This window comes from Panthera tigris, chromosome D3 (assembly GCF_018350195.1).
Source record: "Panthera tigris isolate Pti1 chromosome D3, P.tigris_Pti1_mat1.1, whole genome shotgun sequence".
Lineage (NCBI taxonomy): Eukaryota > Metazoa > Chordata > Mammalia > Carnivora > Felidae > Panthera > Panthera tigris.
The window spans coordinates 37,241,953-37,261,157 of NC_056671.1; the positions used below are offsets into that span (position 1 = coordinate 37,241,953).

Genomic DNA, 19,205 nt, shown 5'->3' on the forward strand with positions numbered 1-19,205 from the left:
GCTCAGATCTGGGTGGCTTAAGCATCTGACTCTTGATTTCAGCTCAGGTCATGATCTCACAGTTTGTGGGTTAGAGCCCCACGTCGGGCCCTGGGCTGACAGTGCAGAGCCTGCTTGGGATTCTCTCCCTCTCCCTCTCTCTGTCCTTCCTCCACTCATGCGCACTCTTTTTCTCTCTCAAAATAAAAAAATAAACATTAAAAAGTAAATAAATAAAATAAAAAGTTGTTGCATCATTGAAAGATTTAGGACACTACAAAATAGCTTCTGCAACCCTGTTTGGCAATGGATTAGTAGAGTGGTGGATTCACTGATTATTAGTGATGGGTATGTTCTTATTGATTTTGGTACTTTTTTTTTTTTTTTTTAGCATTTATTCATTTTTGAGAGTCAGAGAAACAGAGCATGAGTGGAGGAGGGGCAGAGAGAGGGAGACATAGAATCCAAAGCAGGCTCCAGACTCCAAGCCGTCAGCACAGGGCCTGACGCAGGGCTCGAACTCACGGACTGTGAGATCATGACCTGAGCCAAAGTCGGACGCTTAACCGACTGAGCTACCCAGGCGCCCCTGATTTTGGTACTTCTATGTTCAGATCGTTGTTAAGTCATTGGGTTGGAGCCCTGGGGTGGCGTGGAGTGAGATGTAGTGAGTGCGGGCCACTGATGGGAGAGAAGCCCCTGTCATTTAAGGACACAAGTTACGCCCCAGCACCGGCCCGCAGCTGCACAGTGAAGGAACTTACGGTGAGGTTGCTAAGCAAATACTCGGAATGAATTACTGTTACCTATAAGCTCATAAGCAAATTGTTAAAAATACACATGCTTGCTAGTTGACATAGTTCAGATAAAACTTTTCAAAAGCATACTCTCCTCATTCCCTTTGCTTCTCACCCCCCCCCCCCCCGCCCAGAGCAAGTGTAATTTACTATGGGGAAGATAAAAAGAAACATCTAAGGGGAACCCCAGCATTGCCCAAAGTCCTGATTCTCTTTAATCTGCTTTTATGTTTTTATGTTAAGAATTTTTTTTTTCAAAATTCTACAGAAAATTTCAAGCGTAGAGAATATTACGTTGAATGCTGGTATACCTACTGCCCTTCCATCGGAAGTATTTTACTATATTTGGCCTGAAGCATATCTGTCTTTCTATTGATTCATCAATCTATCTTATCTTTACACATTTCACAATAATAAATTACAGACACCGATACACTTCCCCCGAGATGCCCCAGGATGCATATCATTACCTTAAGTTCAATATTTCTTATTTGCAAATTATTGTCTTTTGAGGTAGCATTTACATATAATGAAATGCAGGAATAGTAAGTAAGCATTCACTGAGTTTTGACAAATATTATACATCTTTGTAACCCAAACACTTATCAAAATATAAAACAATACTATCCCATAGAAATGTAATGCAAGTCACATATATAACTTAGAATTTTCTAGTAGTTACATTAAAAAAGTAAACAGAAACTGCTGAAATTTATTTTACTAACACATCATTTTAAACATACAAAATATTAGAATCTAACATGTAATAGTAAAATATTACTAATGAGATGTTTTATATTCTTTCCTACTTACGTCTTCAAAATCTGGTGTGTATTTGGAACACATCTCCATTCAGACTAGTCACATTCCAAGTGTTCAACATGCCCATGTGGCCTGGCCAGTGGTCCTGTATTGGATGGCACATATAGAATGTTTTCATTCCCTGGAAAGGCCCCATGCCCCTTCCACCCAGTCTCCATACCCACCCCCATAGAGGCTCCATCGTTCTAGGTTTTCTCCCCTCTCACTTATTAGTGCTGCCGGTCCTACCATTTCATGTCAATGGAATTGTACAGTATGTATCTTTTGTGTCTGGCTTCTTTCACTCAGCATAATGTTTCTGAGATTCATTTATGTTGTTATCTGTACTCAGCAGCTGGTAGTTGTATAATTGGTCTGAGAGAAACTGCTAGACCCTTTCCAAAATGGCTGCCCTACTTTATAGCAGCAAGTATAAGAGTTCTGATTCTTCCACCCTCAAAGTGATCAATCTGTTTAATTTTAATCATTCTGGTGGGTATGTAGTGGTATCTCCTTGTGGTTTGTTTTGCATTTCCCTAATGACACACGATGTTGAATGTGTTTGTATCTGCTTATTAGCCATTTGTGTTATCTCCTTTCATGTAAGTATCTGTTCAAGTCTTATGCCCTTTTCAAAAATGTGCTTGTTTTTCATTAGAGAATTCTTTATATATCCTGAATGTCCGTCTTTTGTCAAACATATACTTTACAAATATCTATTTTCCTAATCTGTGGTTTGCTTGATTTCTTAATGGTCCCTTTGGATAAGCAGCAGTTTTAAATTTTGTTGAAGTCTAATTTAGCAAATTTTGTTTTCTTTTAAAAGTGTTGCTTTCTGTTCCTAAGAAAGCTTTGCCTATTCCCAAGTCACAAAGCTAGTCTCCTGTGTTTTCTTCTGAAGGCATCATTGTTTCGAGCATTATAATTAATACTCTGATCCACTTTGGATGAATTTGTGATATGTATATCTAGTTGCCCTAGCCCCTTCTGCAGAAAGTTTCCTTTCTCCATAGGGTTACTTTGGCACCTGTGCTAAAAATCAAATGATGATGTAAGTGAGCACCTCCTTCTGTGCTGTTTTGTTTCATTGATGTAGGTGTTGACCTTCATATTGTATCATATTATCTTAATAGCTGTAGCTTTATAGTAAGTCTTGAAATCCCTCATTCTAAATGTAACTTGGTTCTCTTTTTGGGGTAAGATTACTTTAGATGTTCTAGATCCTTTGCATTTCCATATAAATTTTATAATTAGTTTGCCAATTTCTACCTAAAAAGCCTACTGGTGTTATGATTGGGATTGCATTAAATCTACAGATCTATTTGTGGGGAACGGACATCTTGCCAATGTTCTTCCATCCATCTCTTCCCACGCAGAAACATGATCTGTCTATACATTTATTTAGCTATTCTTTAATTTCTACCAAAAGTATGTTTTAGTTTTTCCATAAACTTTCTTGATGCTATGGGAAATGGAAGTTAAAACCTTTATTTTCCAATTGTTTGCTAATATAAAAAATACAATTGATTTTGGAGCACCTGGGTGGTTCAGTCGGTTAAGTGTCCAACTCTTGATTTCGGCTCAGATCATGATCTCAGAGTTTGTGAGATCAAGCCCCACCTCGTGCTACACTGACAGCATGGGGCCTGTTTGGGATTCTCTGTCTCCCTCTCTCTCTGCCCCTCCCCTGCTTGCTCACATTCCCATGTGTGCGTGTGCTCTCTCTCTCTCAAATAAATTAAAAACCTTCAAAAAAAATACTATTGATTTTTACGTAATAGCCTTATATGCCATGACCGTGCTTAATTATCTTACTAGTTCTAATAGTTGAAGATATTCAGCCTTTTCCATATAAATACTCATATCATTTCCAAATAGAGACTGCTTTCTTTTTAATCTTTTGCCTTTCTTTCTTGCCTTTAGCACAAGATATACTGTAAAATGTTGAATTTACAAAAAAATATCATGAATTAGTACTGAATTTTGTCAAATGTCTTTTCTGTATCCATTGAAAAAGTTTTTGTTTTTTTTGTTGTTGTTTTTTAAAGACACATTAAAAACAACATCATAACCATCCATTACTATAGTGCCACATGGGTTTTGCACAAGGCCACCATCCAGCAAGTGAGTGACAGAGTGGGCTCACACATGTGCCTGCTGACTTGAAAGCCCTGTTGTTTTTGTTTGTTTGTTTGTTTTTTTGAGAGAGAGAGAGAGAATGCAACCTCGAGAGTAGGAGAGGGGAAGAGGGAGAGAGAGACAGAATCTTAAGCAGGCTCCATACCACCACAGAGCCCATCACGGGGCTCAAACTCATGACCGTGTGATCATGATCTGAGGTGAAATCAAGAGTCGGATGCTTAACCAGCTGAGCTACCCAGTCCCCTCAAAAGCCCCCATTCTTTCACCAGGCACATGGTGCCCTTAGACTGGTGGAACATAAGAATTCTTGGGACAACGTTTTTCTTTTTTTCTCTTTATTTTTATGGATAAATGCAACATACATATTATATTTAACAATGGAAGCCAAGACAAAAGAATTAATATTAACTTTTGCAACAGGAGACAACATAAAACATTGGCATTTCTTGTGACATTAAATCATTTTTTAATCAGATCACAGAGTTTTAGAAAATAGTTGAAAAATGGCTGAAAGATTTGTTTTTAAATTAAGGTTATGTGTGTGTGTGTGAAACCATTTAAAATGTTTGAAAGAAACATTTTAATCCATGTCACACTATTTTTTATTAAGTGACATATTTATGGAAAATAGCTGAAAATGCCTGTCAGAAACTAGGAACTATTTAATCCCATAATATATATTCTTTTCAGGCATGTTAAACATTTGTGAAAAACAGTTGAAATATGCTTGATAGAAAGAAGGGAATTTCAATCTCATGTTGCTTTTCTGTCAAGTGCAATATGGGGAAAGCAGTTGAAAAATGCCAGAAAGCAGAGATGACTCTTAATTCCTACACTCGAAAACCTGCACTGCAACGTGGTGAAACACACAAGACAATGACTAAGGGACACGAATTTCTCAGAGTATACCACAGGTCACAGTTACAGAGTAGTTTTGGCTTTAAAGCTTTTGCTAAAAATATTTTACATCATTAAATGTGTATTATTAAATGCACATTGAAAGCTAACTGAAGTGACTTAAATAATAATAAGACTCAGGGACAGTTTGTAACAAAAACTGTTAAAGTCCATTAATTTTTTTCCCAAGAAAGGCAAGTGAGGTAGTTTATACTGTATACCCATTGTAATGAAATTAACGTTCCAGTTTATTTGAAGATCACTGAATCCAAGAATCATATCCTCCAAGAGCTGCTAAACAAAGGGATCCTCTTCCACAGAATGCAGAAAACAATGAGCCAGCTCTAGGTTTATTTTCTGGGTAAGTGTCACTAAAATGTTAACTTCCTCTAATACTTTCCCGGATATTATTTTCCTAAGTGGGAAGCTAGTGAGAACTGAATCTAGAAGCCCGGGATCTGAGTCTTCTCTTGTTTGCAAACATACTACTCAATTTTACTGACTACTATAACTATTTTAAAACAACCCTTGAAAAAGCAAAAATAGTTTCAGTAATTATTTGACAGACATTTTTGAATTGTAATTGTAGAGGTTTGTTTATTCTTTAAGAATAAATTGAGTAAAAAGAACCTCTACTCATACAAAATTAGTCTGTATGTCTACTGGAAGTTCTCCTCAAATCAGTCAGTTATCCTAGGACAAAGAATAAAAGTTGTATCCAAAGATAGTGGTATTGGCATGGCCTTCCATATCACATAGCTATTTGAAAGTTGTCACACATCCTTAAATACATTCAGGTGATTCATTTAAAGCTACTGACTCAGCTGAATCTTTGACATCTGACACCACACAAAGGGGGGTAAGAAACTCAGAAACTTACTGTTTTTCACCTGTCATCTGTTACCTACTTATTTCAAAATGATAAGTGGAGTAAATCTCAAAACGTTTAGAACTTATGGATAGGTTCTAATGTGTTTTCAATTCAAAGATAGGAAAATTCTCAAAAAATTAAATGAATACGATCCGTAAATCTTCTATGTAAACACGGTAGAATTTAATGATTCTGAAATATAGGAAACAATAAGAAAAACCAGTCCCTGTTTTCATATGTACATGGAAGTATAAGATAGCTAATTTGAAGATTATCTTCCATGTGTGTGGGCATAAATTACCGCCATCTTATGTCCTGGAAGTTAGCAACTGCATGAAGTAAAATGTTTACTCCTGTAGTCTGAATTATAAAATGATGAGAGCATTTTTTTGGACTCTTGAAATTCATTATGTAAACTTGCACGCCATTGATTAGCCAACCATGGAAAACTGATGAAATGTAGGAATAAATAAAAAGTGATAAAACGCATTTATCTCAAAATGGGTTTTCAGGCACAGGAAATAAAAATTCTCAAACAAATAAAATGAATGGATATTTGAGTTTTTTATAAAAATATAACAAAATATTAGTGGCCAGAAACACAATTATCTACATGGTGAATACAAACAATGTTTTAAGAGATATCAAGGCATAATGCAGCATATAAAAGATTTCTTCTATACATGGGCTTCAGTTATCATCATATTACGTTTTGAGAATTGGTAAGTAGATGAAATGTCTTCTGTATCTGTGAGCAACTTTATTGTTTGAACTGCAAAAGAGAGTCATCTGGGCATTAAATCTCATTAAAATTGATACAAATTCATCAACATCTCAATCTGTGGATTCTAATCCAAAGCATGCATGTGGGATAAATGAGATTTCTGTCCCCAATTCTACTGACCCTAGAAGAACTGTATCTGCAGTCTCAAGATGAAAGGCGGAGCCGTCTGACCCCTTGGCACATTTCAGATTTGTTCTCCATTAGCTCGTGGAGAACTGTATGTTCTCACCAAGTGCCGGTCTGGAAAATGCTTCCACAGGATCTTCACAGTGAGACAGTTTCCAGCTCACCAAAGCTGCATCTGATTTTAAAGCCTGAGGCTAGTCCACAGTGCTTGGCATGTCTATGGTTGATGAACAGAAACAAAATATGCTTTTACAGCATATAAAATCTGGATATGACACTATTTTTCAGTATTCTTGGATAAAGAACAGTTGGATAAAGGCAGTTCTATATTTTTAAATTGGGGTGGCAGAAGTGACTATCTACAGTTGTGAAATATAAAAAATGATATGTTTGATCAGGAAAGGAAATCTGTGTCTGGCACAGAGAAAGCTATTCGTTGAGCACCAGAATCATGAGGAGAAAATAGTGGTTCTGTGACTATTAACCACGCAGAAGGTTACGAAAGAATAAGGACACCCTCTTTCAGACTAACCTTTGCTATACGGACCAGTGCTCATCAGAAAAGAAGCTTTAAAAATATCAATTTTCAATAGTCCACAATAGAGAAATGGTCATTTGCACCAGAATGCTGATAGTTATAATACAGTACAACATACATAACAATACAGTGTTCCTTCAACAGGAGTTCGCCCTCCTCCAATTTGGGAGCAAGTCAGAGCATAAATATTGTATGCATAACTTTAGGAACCGATTCCCTTTGAAAAGTAGATCTGGATTATTTTACAGAGCAAAAATTATTGATATTTCTGGCATTCTTGTTCAAAAAGGTCCACCTATGTATATAACACAGGTATGAAAACAATTCTCTTCTACCTCTTGTCTTTGGTAGCATTTGCTACATAAAGAAGTGTTTCTTATCTCTAGGTATAGGGCCAAATTCATTTCTGATATGAAACCAAAGTACTAGAAATGATTAGAGTTCCACATACTAGATTGGCCTTTCTTCTGGAAGGATCGCATCATCTTTCCTTCACTCTTATCAAGGAATCATAGGAGAAAGCCCCAGCTCAAACAGCCAACCAGTGCCTCCTCCATGGTTCATGTTGACAACGCTGGGAGACACCACTTGGGCTGAGAAACACCAAGAGAGTTATTGGAGCAAACATGTCAAAAGTAGTCTTGTTTTTTTCCCTACCACATGCAGAATCTTCTTGGCATGTGATACATGATAGCTGCCATCCTGGAGGGTGTTTCAAAAACTTGGTTGGGGTTTAATCACCCACTCTGCTTGAGGATTGACGTGATATACATCCAATATATAAGCATCTGGATCCAAGCAATGCTGCCCTAAAGGAAAGAGAAAATCAGAGGATGTTTTTGATGGTGCACACTTCTATGTGTGCATATGCATGTGTGTGTTGGTAAGTTCGAATAAGGCTAATATCTCAGCCAAAAGTAAGTAGATACATATTAAAATTTCCTTAGCAAAGCTAGTCGGCCTACCTTCTTGCCTTCCTCTATCCCTTCTTTCTTTCTTTCTGACTGTGAAATACTTCACATAAATCCCATGCAAAATTGTGGAAAAATACAGACATACCAACTACAGGCAAACTGTTCCCTAGACTCACCACATCAAGTAGGAAAATCTGGAAAGAACTTATTTAAGGTATAAACTGATCATTTATAAAATAATACACGTCCTCAAATGGTTTTACAGATAGTAACTTGACCAGGACTAGAAAAGATTAAAATTACGTTCATTTTAGGAACGGTCATTTTGTTTCTTTACTACGGATGCAATGCCCAAGGGCAGGAGATCTAGAAATGATAACAACAACAACAAATCATTCCATGAGGCAAATACATTTGAAAATCTTTATGTACAGTGTTTGAAATGTATACCAAATTCTCAAACAAAACTACCAACATTTGATTGCTTGCTTCATTCACTCATTCATTTATCAAATTGTTCTTGAAAGTTACTATATTCCAGGTATTATTCCAGGGGCTAGGGCTACAGAAATGCATCAGATAATCAAAAACACTTGCCCTCAGGGCACTTACATTCTCAAAGTGGTAAAAGGCAACCAGCAAACTAGCAAGCATAATATAAAGTAAGTCTGGCGGTGATGAGAACACGAGAGAACAAAAAACCGGGAAGGCACACTAGAGAGGGTGAAATCCCGGAAGGTCTCTTTGAGGTGACACAGCGGCCAACACCTCCAAGAGGTGAGGGAGGAAGAAACGAACACTCTAAAGGAGAGCATTCTGGGAAAAGAGTACATGCAAAGGCTCCATGGCAAATGTGCCTGGTGATGAGCTCTGCAAGGTTGGTGTTGAGTGGAAGTCTGGATAGAATATGAGAAGCATCTGCATGCTGGTGTATTTAAAGCGATGTGACAGATTGAGCTCACCAAGGAAGTAATATGTAGGTAAGAAGAGCTCTGAGGCCTGACCCCACAGCTTTCCACGTTGAAGGTTGAGAGGATGAGAAGTAGCGGGCAAAAGAGAGTCAGAAGGAGCCACCAGTGAAGTGGAATGAAACCCAGAAGCTTAGGTCGTCCTTGAAACCAGGTGAAGAAAGTGTGTTTTCAAAGGGAAAGATCAACTCAGCAGGCAGTTATCAAGACAGACGAAAGACTGGATTTCACAACATAAGAGTTCTCCGGTGGCCTCAACAAGAGAGCAATTTGGGTGAAGTGTTGCGGGGTAACGCTTGCCTGGAGTGGTTTCAAGAGAGAACGAGAGGGAGAAAGTGGAGGACAGACAACAGCTTTAAGGAGTTTTTGCTGTAAAGTGGAACACTGAAATGGAAGTGGGCTGGAAGGGGGTCAAGAGAGATTTTTGGAAATATCTCTTATCTTCACAAAACTGTTCATGCAGTTGGAAATAATGCAACTGGGAGGGAAAAGTTGATGGTGCAGAACGGGGGACTGGAGCAAGGCTCCAAGTGGCAGGCAGGGACTTGAAGCGAGGTACACACAGAGGTGCTGGCCTTCAGTGGAAGCACCGGTCGTTCATCCAGGCTGTGCAGGGTGCAAGCAGAAGACATGGACGAAGGGGAAGGTAAGGACACAGATGAAAGCAGAGGGTATTTCCCTTTGATTCCTTTTTGCTCCCTCTCAGGGAAACAAGAAGAATGAACCTGGGTTGAGGGTGAAACCAGGAAAGTTCAACAAAAAGGGTGTCACGATTTCAAAGTTCCATGATGTTTCTCTGTTTTGCAGGGATCTCTAGGAAGAGACTTGCCAACTCTGAGGCACATTGAAAAGACCCACAAGTCTACTTCATGTCAACTGGAATATTCACATGTAAAATTTGGGTATATTTTAGGAAATTCATACAACTGTTCTCACATGAGATTAAAAAATCAGAATCTTACTGATTTTGAATTTATAATCTAAGAAACTGGTAAAATGTGCTGTTACAATAATAGCATCATATTTCTTTTAGAGTAATCAGAGAATTTAGGAGTAAAGACCGTTAGAGAATGCTTACCTATATTTCCTCCAATTTCATATAACCGTTGGTTCTGAATCTTAATGCATTCTGACGAACCATAACTGAAAAAAAGAAGGCAATGTAATTTTAACCCTGTTCTATGATCTGAGGTAAATCTGTGGATTAAATAACCATGGCAACAAACAATTCCTTCTGCCTTGAGTGAAATATACCCACAAATCATTATTACAATTGAAGTTATGACAAAAACTTATTATTATTATTATTATTATTATTATTATTTTTTTTTTTTTACTTGTTTGACACAGACAAGCATTCAAGGCACAGAAAGGATGGGACTATCCCAAACTAAGACGGATGCTGCTGTCCCCTGCAGCAACCTGGAGCCCATTCTGTCCCCAACTGACAGCTTCATTTAAGAGAGTAAACTGTTAGAGACACGCCAAGGCTGGCTAAGGAGCAGCTGGATGTTTCATATTGCCTTGTCATTGGTCACATTACTCTCGATTCGAAAGAAGTCAGGTTTCATTTCTCTTTTTGCCAGAAACTGAATGGGATTCTCTCCTTTGTCCATGCCATGTTTCTAAACTTGCCTAAAGCTTTTCAGACTGTCTAATGTTGACTTCATTGCATGTTTCTGCTCTATGGTGAAAGCAAGTCAGAGAAAATAATTGCCCAGTTTAATTTCAGCATCCTGGAATACTGCAGTAGAAAAGTCTAGAAAGACCATTGCTGATCTCCACCTACATGAGGAATGACTTTCAGCTTGGTTTCTTCAAAAAGATTGCCTTAGCTCTTTGTGAGGAAGAAAGATGTGTGGCCTATTTTATTGTTTACTTAAACATTTTGAGATAATGGTAGATTTGCATGTAGTTTTAAGAAATTATACAGGTAGATCCTGTCTACCCTTTACCCAGTTTCCCCCAATAATAACATTTTGCAAAACTCTAGTTTGCTACCACAACCAGAATGTCAACATTGATTCAGTTAAGATACAGGATATTTCCATCATCACTAGATCTCCCGTTTACCTTTTACAGTCCCACTCCCTACCCTCTCCATCATTACTATGCTCATCCCTTGTCCCTAGTAATGTCTACTCGATTCTACATTTTCTAGAAGCTTCTAATTTCAAAAATGTTACACAGAGTAAATGGAAACAGAGTACAGAGCTTTTTTTGTATTCATTTTTTTCTTTTTAAATATAATTTATTGTCAAATTGGCTTACATTCTGTATGGGCTTTTTTTTCTAATCAGCATAAATCACTGAAGACTCACCCAAGGTGTTGCATTTTATTGATGAGTAGCATGCCATGGTATGGATGTACCAGTTTGTTTTTTACCTGTTGAAGAACATCTGGTTTTTTTCCACCAGTTTTTTACTATTTTAAATAAAGTTGCTATAAGCATTTGTGTTCAGGTTTTTGTGTGAATATTATCTTCATTTCTTTGAGCTAAATTCTCAGGAGTGTGCAAGCTGGATCACACGGTAGTTGCATATTTAGTTTTATGAAAAACTGTCAAACTGTTTTACAGAGCAACTATAGCCTTTTACATTCTCACCACCAATGTAGGAGTGATCCGGTTTCTCTGTATCTTTGCCAGTATTTGATGTCATCGTTATTTTTTATTTTAGCCATTCTCAGATGGTTTAATGATAGTCATTGTGGCTCTGCATTTCCCTAATGGCTACTGAACATGTTTTCATGTGCATATTTGTATCCATATATCCTCTTTAGTGAAATATCTGTTCACATCTTTTGCTCATTTTTAATTCGGATATTTTTATTGTTGAGTATTGAGTGTTCTCTATATATTCTAGAAACTAGTCATTTGCTGGATATAAGGTCTGTATACATCCTTAGTTTGTCTTTTCAACCATTTCACTGAGTCTTTCAGTATATAAGTTTTCAGTTTTGAAAGATGTCCAATTTATGGATCATGCTTTTGATATCAACTTTAAGAACTCTTTACTAGCCCTACGTCACAGAGGTTTTCTCCTGTTATTTTCTAAAAGTGTTATAGTTTTACATTTTAAATTTAAATACGCACTATGGGTTAATTTCTTTTCTTTCTCTTTCTTTCTTTCTTTTTTGTCTACAGATATTCAACTGCTAGAGCACCATTTATCATTTGTTGAAAAGGCTGTCCTTCAGCCATTGAATTGTTTTTGTACTTTTGTCAAAAATCAGTTATTAGAATAGTCACATTCATAGAGACAAAGTAGAAGAGCAGTTACCAGTGCTTGGGAGAGGGAGAAATGAAGAGTTATTGTTTAATGGGGACAGAGTCTGAGTATGGGATGATAAAATCTTTCCGGAGATGGATGGTGGTAATGACCGTGTAACAATGTAAATGTACTTAATACCATTGGAATGTACACTTAAAATTATAAACTTTATGTTATGTGCATTTTTATTTCTTCCTTTAAAATCTGTATGCCTACTTGCCCAGCCACCCTTCCTTCATTCTTCCCTTCTCCCTTCCTTCCTCCTTCCCTCCCTGGCTTTCTCTCCTCCTCTCCCCGCTCTGCCCCCTCCCCTCCCCTCCCCCCCCCCCCCCCCCTTACCTTCCTTTCTCTTTCCTTATATTGAGTGGCTTTGTCCTCCAATAGTATGTTGAACACAAGTTACAAGTAGTGTTTTTTTTTTTTAAGTAATTTTCTTGATCTTGGAAGGAAAGCATTCAATCTTTCATCATTAAGTATAAGGTTTGTTATAGGTTTTTATAGATGGTAGTTATCAAGTTGAGGAAGTTCTTCCCTTTTCCTAGTTCACTGAGAGTTTTTATCATGAATGGGTATTGGATTTTGTCAAATGTTTTTTTCTGTATCAGTTAATATGATCTATGATTTTTCTCCAATCTGAGGATGGATTACATTACTTTCTGAATATTGACCTAAACTGAAACGAATCCCACTTGATCATGGTGAGTAACTCTTTTCATATATGTTGGATTAGATTTGCTCATGGTTTGCCTAGGACTTTTATCTCTAAGTTCATGAGAGATACTGGTCTGCACTGTTTGTTTGTTTATTGTCTTTGGTGTCAGGTCAACACTAGTTTCATAAAATGAGTTAGGTAGTGTCCCTTCTTCTCTTCTATTTTCTGAAAAAGAATGTGCTAAATTGCTGTGAATTCTTTAAACATCTGCTAGAATTCTCCAGTGAAGCCATCTGGACTTGGAGATTTCTTTTTTGGGGAAACTTTTAAATTAAAAATTCAGGGGTGCTTGGGTGGCTCAGGCAGTTAAGTGTCTGTCTTCAGCTCAGGTCATGATCTCACTGTTGGCAGGTTCAAGCCCCGTGTCAGGCTCTGCGCTGACAGCCTGGAGCCTGCTTCAGATCCTGTCCTCCTCTCTCTCTGCACCTCCCCCCTCACTGTGTCTCTCTCTCTCTCTCTTGAAAATAAATGTTAAAAAACAAATAAATAAATTAGTTAATTAAAAATTCCATTTCTTTAATGGCCTCAAAACTATTTCATCTTGGTTGTGTTTTGGTAATCTGTAGTCTTAGAGGAACTAGTCCATTTCTTTTAAGTTTTCAATTTTGAGCATACAGTTGTTTATAGTATTTTCATATTATCCTTTTAAGGGAAATATTACATAGTGATATTTTTTGCTTTAAAATTGGTGATTTTTTTTGCTTTTCATTTCTAGAAGTTTATCAATTTTATTGTTTCTTAAAAGAACCAGCTTTTTGTTCCACTGATCTCTATCATTTTCCTGTTTTCAATTTCACTGATTTCTGTTCTTCTATCACTTCCTTCATTTTGTGTTTATTTTGCTCTTATTTTTCTAGTTTCTTGAGGTAGAAACTTACTTGATTATTCTGAGATCTCGCCCTCTTTTTTAATGCAAGCATTTACTGCTATACATTTTTCGCTCAGCATGGCTTCAGCTGCACTGTACAAAATTTGGTAAGCTGCAGTTTTATTTTCAATCTATGTACTTTAAAAAAAATCTTCTTTAACACTTCCTCTTTGACTTGTGGAGTTTTTACAAGTGTGTGGTTTAATTTTTAAATATTTAGAGATTTTCACGTTGTCCTAATGTTACTGACATCTAGTTTGATTCCTTTATGGACAGAAAAGATACCTTGTATTATTTAAATTATTTTAAATTTACTGAGGTTTGTGTTATGGCCCATGATATGGTCTATCTTTTATAATTACACCTTGATTTATTTACAGAATTTTTAAATATACTACTTTGTATTTTGTGTGTGTGTGTGTGTGGTTTCTCAGGCATTACAATACACAAATGTAACTTATCATGGTCCACTGGGATTGAGGTTTTACTACTTTTAGTGATGTGTAGAAACCTACTTCTGTCAGTTCTCTTTATCTTCATACTTTAAGAATAAACATTTAATTCTATTTATTCTTAGTTCGTTGAATTAAAAATAACATAAGTTAAAGGAAGAGGACCACTAATGCATATATTATTTCATTTTTAAAACAGAAAGATAATCCTGATATTCTAGCATAACTAAACTTTACCTATTTACTTTGAAATTACTTTACCATTAATATTCTCCTAATTGGTAGAACCCTAACAAATTTTACAAATAAACCTAATTTTAGAACTTTTAGATTTACTTAAAAATTGTGAAAATAGTATAGACAGTTCCATATTCCCCACACCTGGTTGCCCCTATTATTAACATCTAACATTAATACGGTACATTTGTCACAACTAATGAATATAATACATTGTTATTAACCAAAGTTCATATTTCATTCAGATTTTCCTAGTTTTTACCTAGTATCTGCTTTCTGTTCCAGAGACCCACCCAGAGTATTGCAATATATTTAGTAATTATAGTTGGTTGAATAGTGTCCTTTCCAAAATTCATGTCCACCTGGATCTTTAAGAATGTGACTTTATTTGAATATAGGGTATTTGCTGATGTAATCACTTAAGAATCTTGGGATGAAATCATCCTGGATTCAGAAGATGCCCTAAAATCCGCTGAGTCTTTATTAAGAAGGGAAGAAGACACAGAGAAACATAGGGAAGAGGATGATATGAAGATGGAGAGATTGAAGTGATACGTCTATAAGCCACGGAATGCCAAGGATGCTGGCAACCACCAGAAGCTAGGAGAGAGGCATGAGAAAGACTCTCCCTCAGAGCCTCCAGAAGGAACCGACCCTGCGGACATATTTGTTCAGACTTCTGGCCTCCTGAACTGAGAGAATACATCTCTGTTGTTTTAAGCCAGAAGGTTGAGGTAATTTGTTATGCAAATACCGGGAAACGAATACCTAGTCATGTCTCGTTAGGCTCCTCTTGATTCTGTTTCTCACCTCTGTCTTGTTTTTGACATCCATGACAGTTTTCAGGAAGACACATCAGGTATTTTGTAGAACATTTCTAAGTTGGGATTTATCTGATGTTTTTCTCATGTTTAGGCTGAAGTTATATGTTCTTGGGAGGAAAGCAACAGATGTAAAGTGCCATTTTCATCATTTCTTATCAAGGGTACATACTATGAGCAAGACTTAGCATTGTTGATGTTAATCTTGGTCACCTGGCTGAGGTCAGATTTCATGACTATGAAGTTGTTCTTTTTCCCTCTTTACATACTGCAATCTTTGGAAGGAAGTCACAATGCAGACAATAAGGGGTGCTGAGCCTCAACCCTTCTTAAATGTAATTACCTTAAATATGTCCTCTACCTACACTGAGCAGCATATCAGATGTAAAAGTTTTTGCTTCAACCATTAAATATGATTTAAGAAACGCATAACGAGTAGGATAATCTCTTACATTTACTACTGTTTACCTATTCTGATGTTCTCTTTTCCTTTCCGATGCTCCAAGCCTTTGTTAACATTTTCTTTCTATTTAGAGAACTTCCTTTATCCATTCTTTATGGGTAAGTCTGAAAAATCTCAGTTTGGCTTCACCCAAGAATGTCATTTCCCCTTCATTCTGGAAGGGTATTTTTTGCAGGACTTAGAATTCAAGGTTGACAGTATTTGCTTTCAGTACTTGGAAAAATGTTATGCCACTTCCATCTGGCCTCCAGGGTTTCAGATAAGAAATCTGCTGTCATTGGAATTGGTGTTCCCTATAAGAAAGCCATTGCTTCTCTCTGAATACTTTCAAGGTTTTTTTCTTTGTCTTTAATCTTTACAAGTTTAATTACATTGTTGTGCCAAGGATTTCCTTTGGTTTGTCTTATTTGGGTTCACTTAGTTTCTGGAATATGTCGGTTTACACCTTTGCTAATTTGGAATGTTATCAGCCATTGTTTATTCAAATACTTTTTCCGTTCCTCTCTGTTTTCTCTACTTTCGGTGCTGCAATGATGCGAATGTTAGCTTTCTTATTATAGTCCATGGATCCCTGGACTCAGAATATAGTCTGAGACTATATTCACTTTTTTAGGTCTGTCTTCTTTGTTCAGAATAAATAATGCTAGTGATATGTCCTCAAGTTTACTGATTATATCCTCTGTCAATTCCACTCTACTATTGAGCCCAGCGAGCGAGTTTTTATTTTAGTGATTCTGTTTTTCAGTTCTATAATTTTCATTACATTCTCTTTATAACTTCTATTTGTTTGCTGAGGTTTTCTATTTTTTCATTTTATTCATGAGAATCATAGTTGCTTGTTGAAGCCTTTTTTTTTCCCTTTGAGATGGCTACTGTAAAATTCTTGTCAGATTAATTCAGACATCTGATTCCATTTAGCACCAGCATTTGTCAATTGTCTTTTCTCATTCCTATTGTGATTTTCCTGGGTTTAGGTATAATGAGTGATTCTGTATCATACTGCAGACACTTTGGATATTATGAGACTCTGGATCTTATTTAATCATCATTTTTGGCAGGCAGTCCTGTTGAGGTATAGCACAAGGTCTGGGTGGGTGTGTATCTTCAGCTTTTTGCTGGGCCCCACTGACACCTGCCCAGTGAAAGTGGGACACCAACTGGCACCATTCTGCTGCCTCTGATTGAGGGTGTAAGATCAGCCGCCTGCTGGGCTCTGCTGCCACCAGGGAGGGGAAACAGAAGGCTGCCTCAAGCTGCTTTGCTGCTGCTGGGTGAGGGTAAAGCTCAGCTTATCGTTGGGCCATACTGACTCTGAGGGTGGGGTGAAGCTGGGGGATACTGTCTGCCTCGCACAGACTCGTCAGGTCTCCCCGATGCTGGGTGGAGGTGCTGACACTAACGTGGCTGGGAACTGGATCACCAAGGGATTCTGCTGGGTGGGGCATGCAGATCAGTGGCCTGCTTGGTCCCACTGAGACCACAGGCGTGATGGTGTGCTCTTCCAGTTCCTGTTTGGTTGGAGCAGGGTAGGTACTGCTTTGTGTTTAGGATGGTGCTTTGTGTTTAGACCACTCTCTCCCCAGTCCTTTGGCTGGGAGCAGGCTCTTCTTGGAACTCTTTTATTGTCTGCGTCTGTGCCAGGTTGGAGGTTTCTGCAGTTCCTGCCTGGATATGTGGGAGGCAATAAGGAAACCCAAGAATTCACCACCATGTTGTTTCAGAGGCCCGATGTCCTTAGGTGGTCAGCACTCGTCTTTCTACCTTTTAGTGTCTTCCTACACTTGTCGTTAGGTTATGTCCAAGGGTTTTTAGTCCTAAGAGGGAGGATCTGGGGAAGGAGACTTCTTTCTTCTTTCTTTTACTTAAACAGAACAGCCTCTAGTGAAACAGGCAAAAATGGGCCACTTTACAACTAAACTGAAATTGGCCACAGTTCTAACTGGTGAAGAAAATGGACTGGACAAAATCTGTTGAAGAAGTTCATACAAAGAATTTGCATCTATCTGCAGTCACTGATTCTGACTTACTTTTACCAGAAACATTTTCATTCTACAAAAGGTCTACATGACAGCACAGAGGCAGTTTTGTCATGCATGTGACTAGGAATCTATTGTGTGTTCAAATCCCCTCAGTGGAATTTCAAGTCTCTCTATTACCGCCTAGTGGTAACTACTTATGGTGTCTTCACAGTGAAGAGAAGTAAGTTTTTGGGGCTCCTGTTGGCCCCTATTATTTTCTTTTTTTATATAGTACATATATAACATGCACACATCCTACATAAAAACACTTGAAGAACTTTCACAAAGTGAACATACCATGTAACCAGCCCCCATAGTCTAAAAAAAGAACTTCTTAGAAGCCACTATCATGGCTTCTTGGTCACTATCCCTTCCACCCTTACAGAAAGCCACTAACCTGGCTTCTAATACTATAGGTTACTTCTATTGGCTACTCCTGTTTTTTTTTTTTTTTAACTGAAATATTTCTATCAAGTTAGTCGATTCTTACACGTATGAAATATAATACAGAAAGATTCTTCATACTCTTTGCCCACTTTTCCCCAAATGGTAAAAAAAATACAGTATAATGCTAGTTAGAATCCTGACATTGATACGATCCACCCATCTTCTTTAGATTTCCCATTTTACATGTACTCATTTGTATGCATGTGTGTATTAAGTTCAGTACAACTTGTACAGGTTCTTATCTACCACCAGAGTCAAGACACTGAGCAGCTCCAATATCTCCAGGTCCTTGTGTCACCCTTTTATGACCATACCCATCTCTCTCCCATAATCTGCCCTCCCCAACTTTTGGCAACTGCTAATCTACCCTCCATTTCTAAAATTTTGTCATTTCAAAATGTTATATAAATGGAGTGTTACGGTATGTAACCTTCCTCAACTGGCTTGTTCCCACCCTCAACATGGGTACTCCTTTTTAGTATGATTGGAAAGCTTCCCTTTAAGAACCTCCATCAGTTTTACTAGAAACCCTCAAACTGTACCTGCTGTTTAAATCTAATGGACAGATTTAAACTAGTGCTTCTCATCTTTTAAAAACCTCAGGGCAAATGTTTATCCTTTAATAAGTATGCCTAGACAAAAATTATCCTGATTTATGGTGCTTCAAGATGACTTAGGGCAAATGAGGAAAGGATTTTTTTTTTTTTTGTAAATAGAATTCTGATCTCAAGATTAATTAGCAGTAGGTTTTAAGAAAGATGACAGCAATGATGCCCGTTCAACTACATAAGCTTTATGTATAGGCTTTATATATAGGCATGTCGAAGCCCAGTGAAGCCTGGAATGGTATTCTAGGTATCTATAAAACTAACTTGCTATATTTTTTATTCTAATAAAAAGTAAACTCATTGAGTAAATGAAACCAAGATAGAAGATATCTATTAAGAATTCTATTTGTAGAAATTTCTTCAAAAAATAACCCTCCCCAAAAGAAAAAGAAACAAACCAAACATTTCTGTTATCAACAATTCTATGGTCTACTTAATTTCTTTCTCTACTTTTCACTTACTCTATTGGTAAAGTCCCCAAAATAACAG

At 37.3% G+C, this 19,205-nt stretch overlaps 1 protein-coding gene and 1 long non-coding RNA gene across 10 annotated transcripts in view; one reads left to right on the top strand and one right to left on the bottom strand.

Moving 5' to 3' along the window:
- ARHGAP28 (Rho GTPase activating protein 28) overlaps positions 1-19,205 on the bottom strand; it is a 203,899-nt gene that overhangs the window by 8,005 nt on the left and 176,689 nt on the right. For 7 of the 9 annotated variants that reach the window (XM_042962833.1, XM_007089475.3, XM_042962827.1 and 4 more), the window contains 2 exons: positions 9,896-9,960; positions 6,033-7,744 (listed from right to left, as the gene is read on the bottom strand). In XM_042962833.1, coding sequence (XP_042818767.1) covers positions 7,650-7,744; positions 9,896-9,960 — 160 coding nt within the window. In that variant the 3' untranslated portion in view covers positions 6,033-7,649. Of the gene's footprint in view, positions 1-1,589; positions 1,684-6,032; positions 7,745-9,895; positions 9,961-19,205 lie in introns of those variants that run through there. The other 2 variants (XR_006210106.1, XM_042962832.1) reach the window with 2 other exon arrangements.
- LOC107180292 lies at positions 9,241-15,141 on the top strand. The gene is made up of 4 exons (XR_001511063.2): positions 9,241-9,463; positions 9,625-9,708; positions 12,729-12,788; positions 14,758-15,141. It is a non-coding gene; the product is annotated as an uncharacterized LOC107180292 (long non-coding RNA).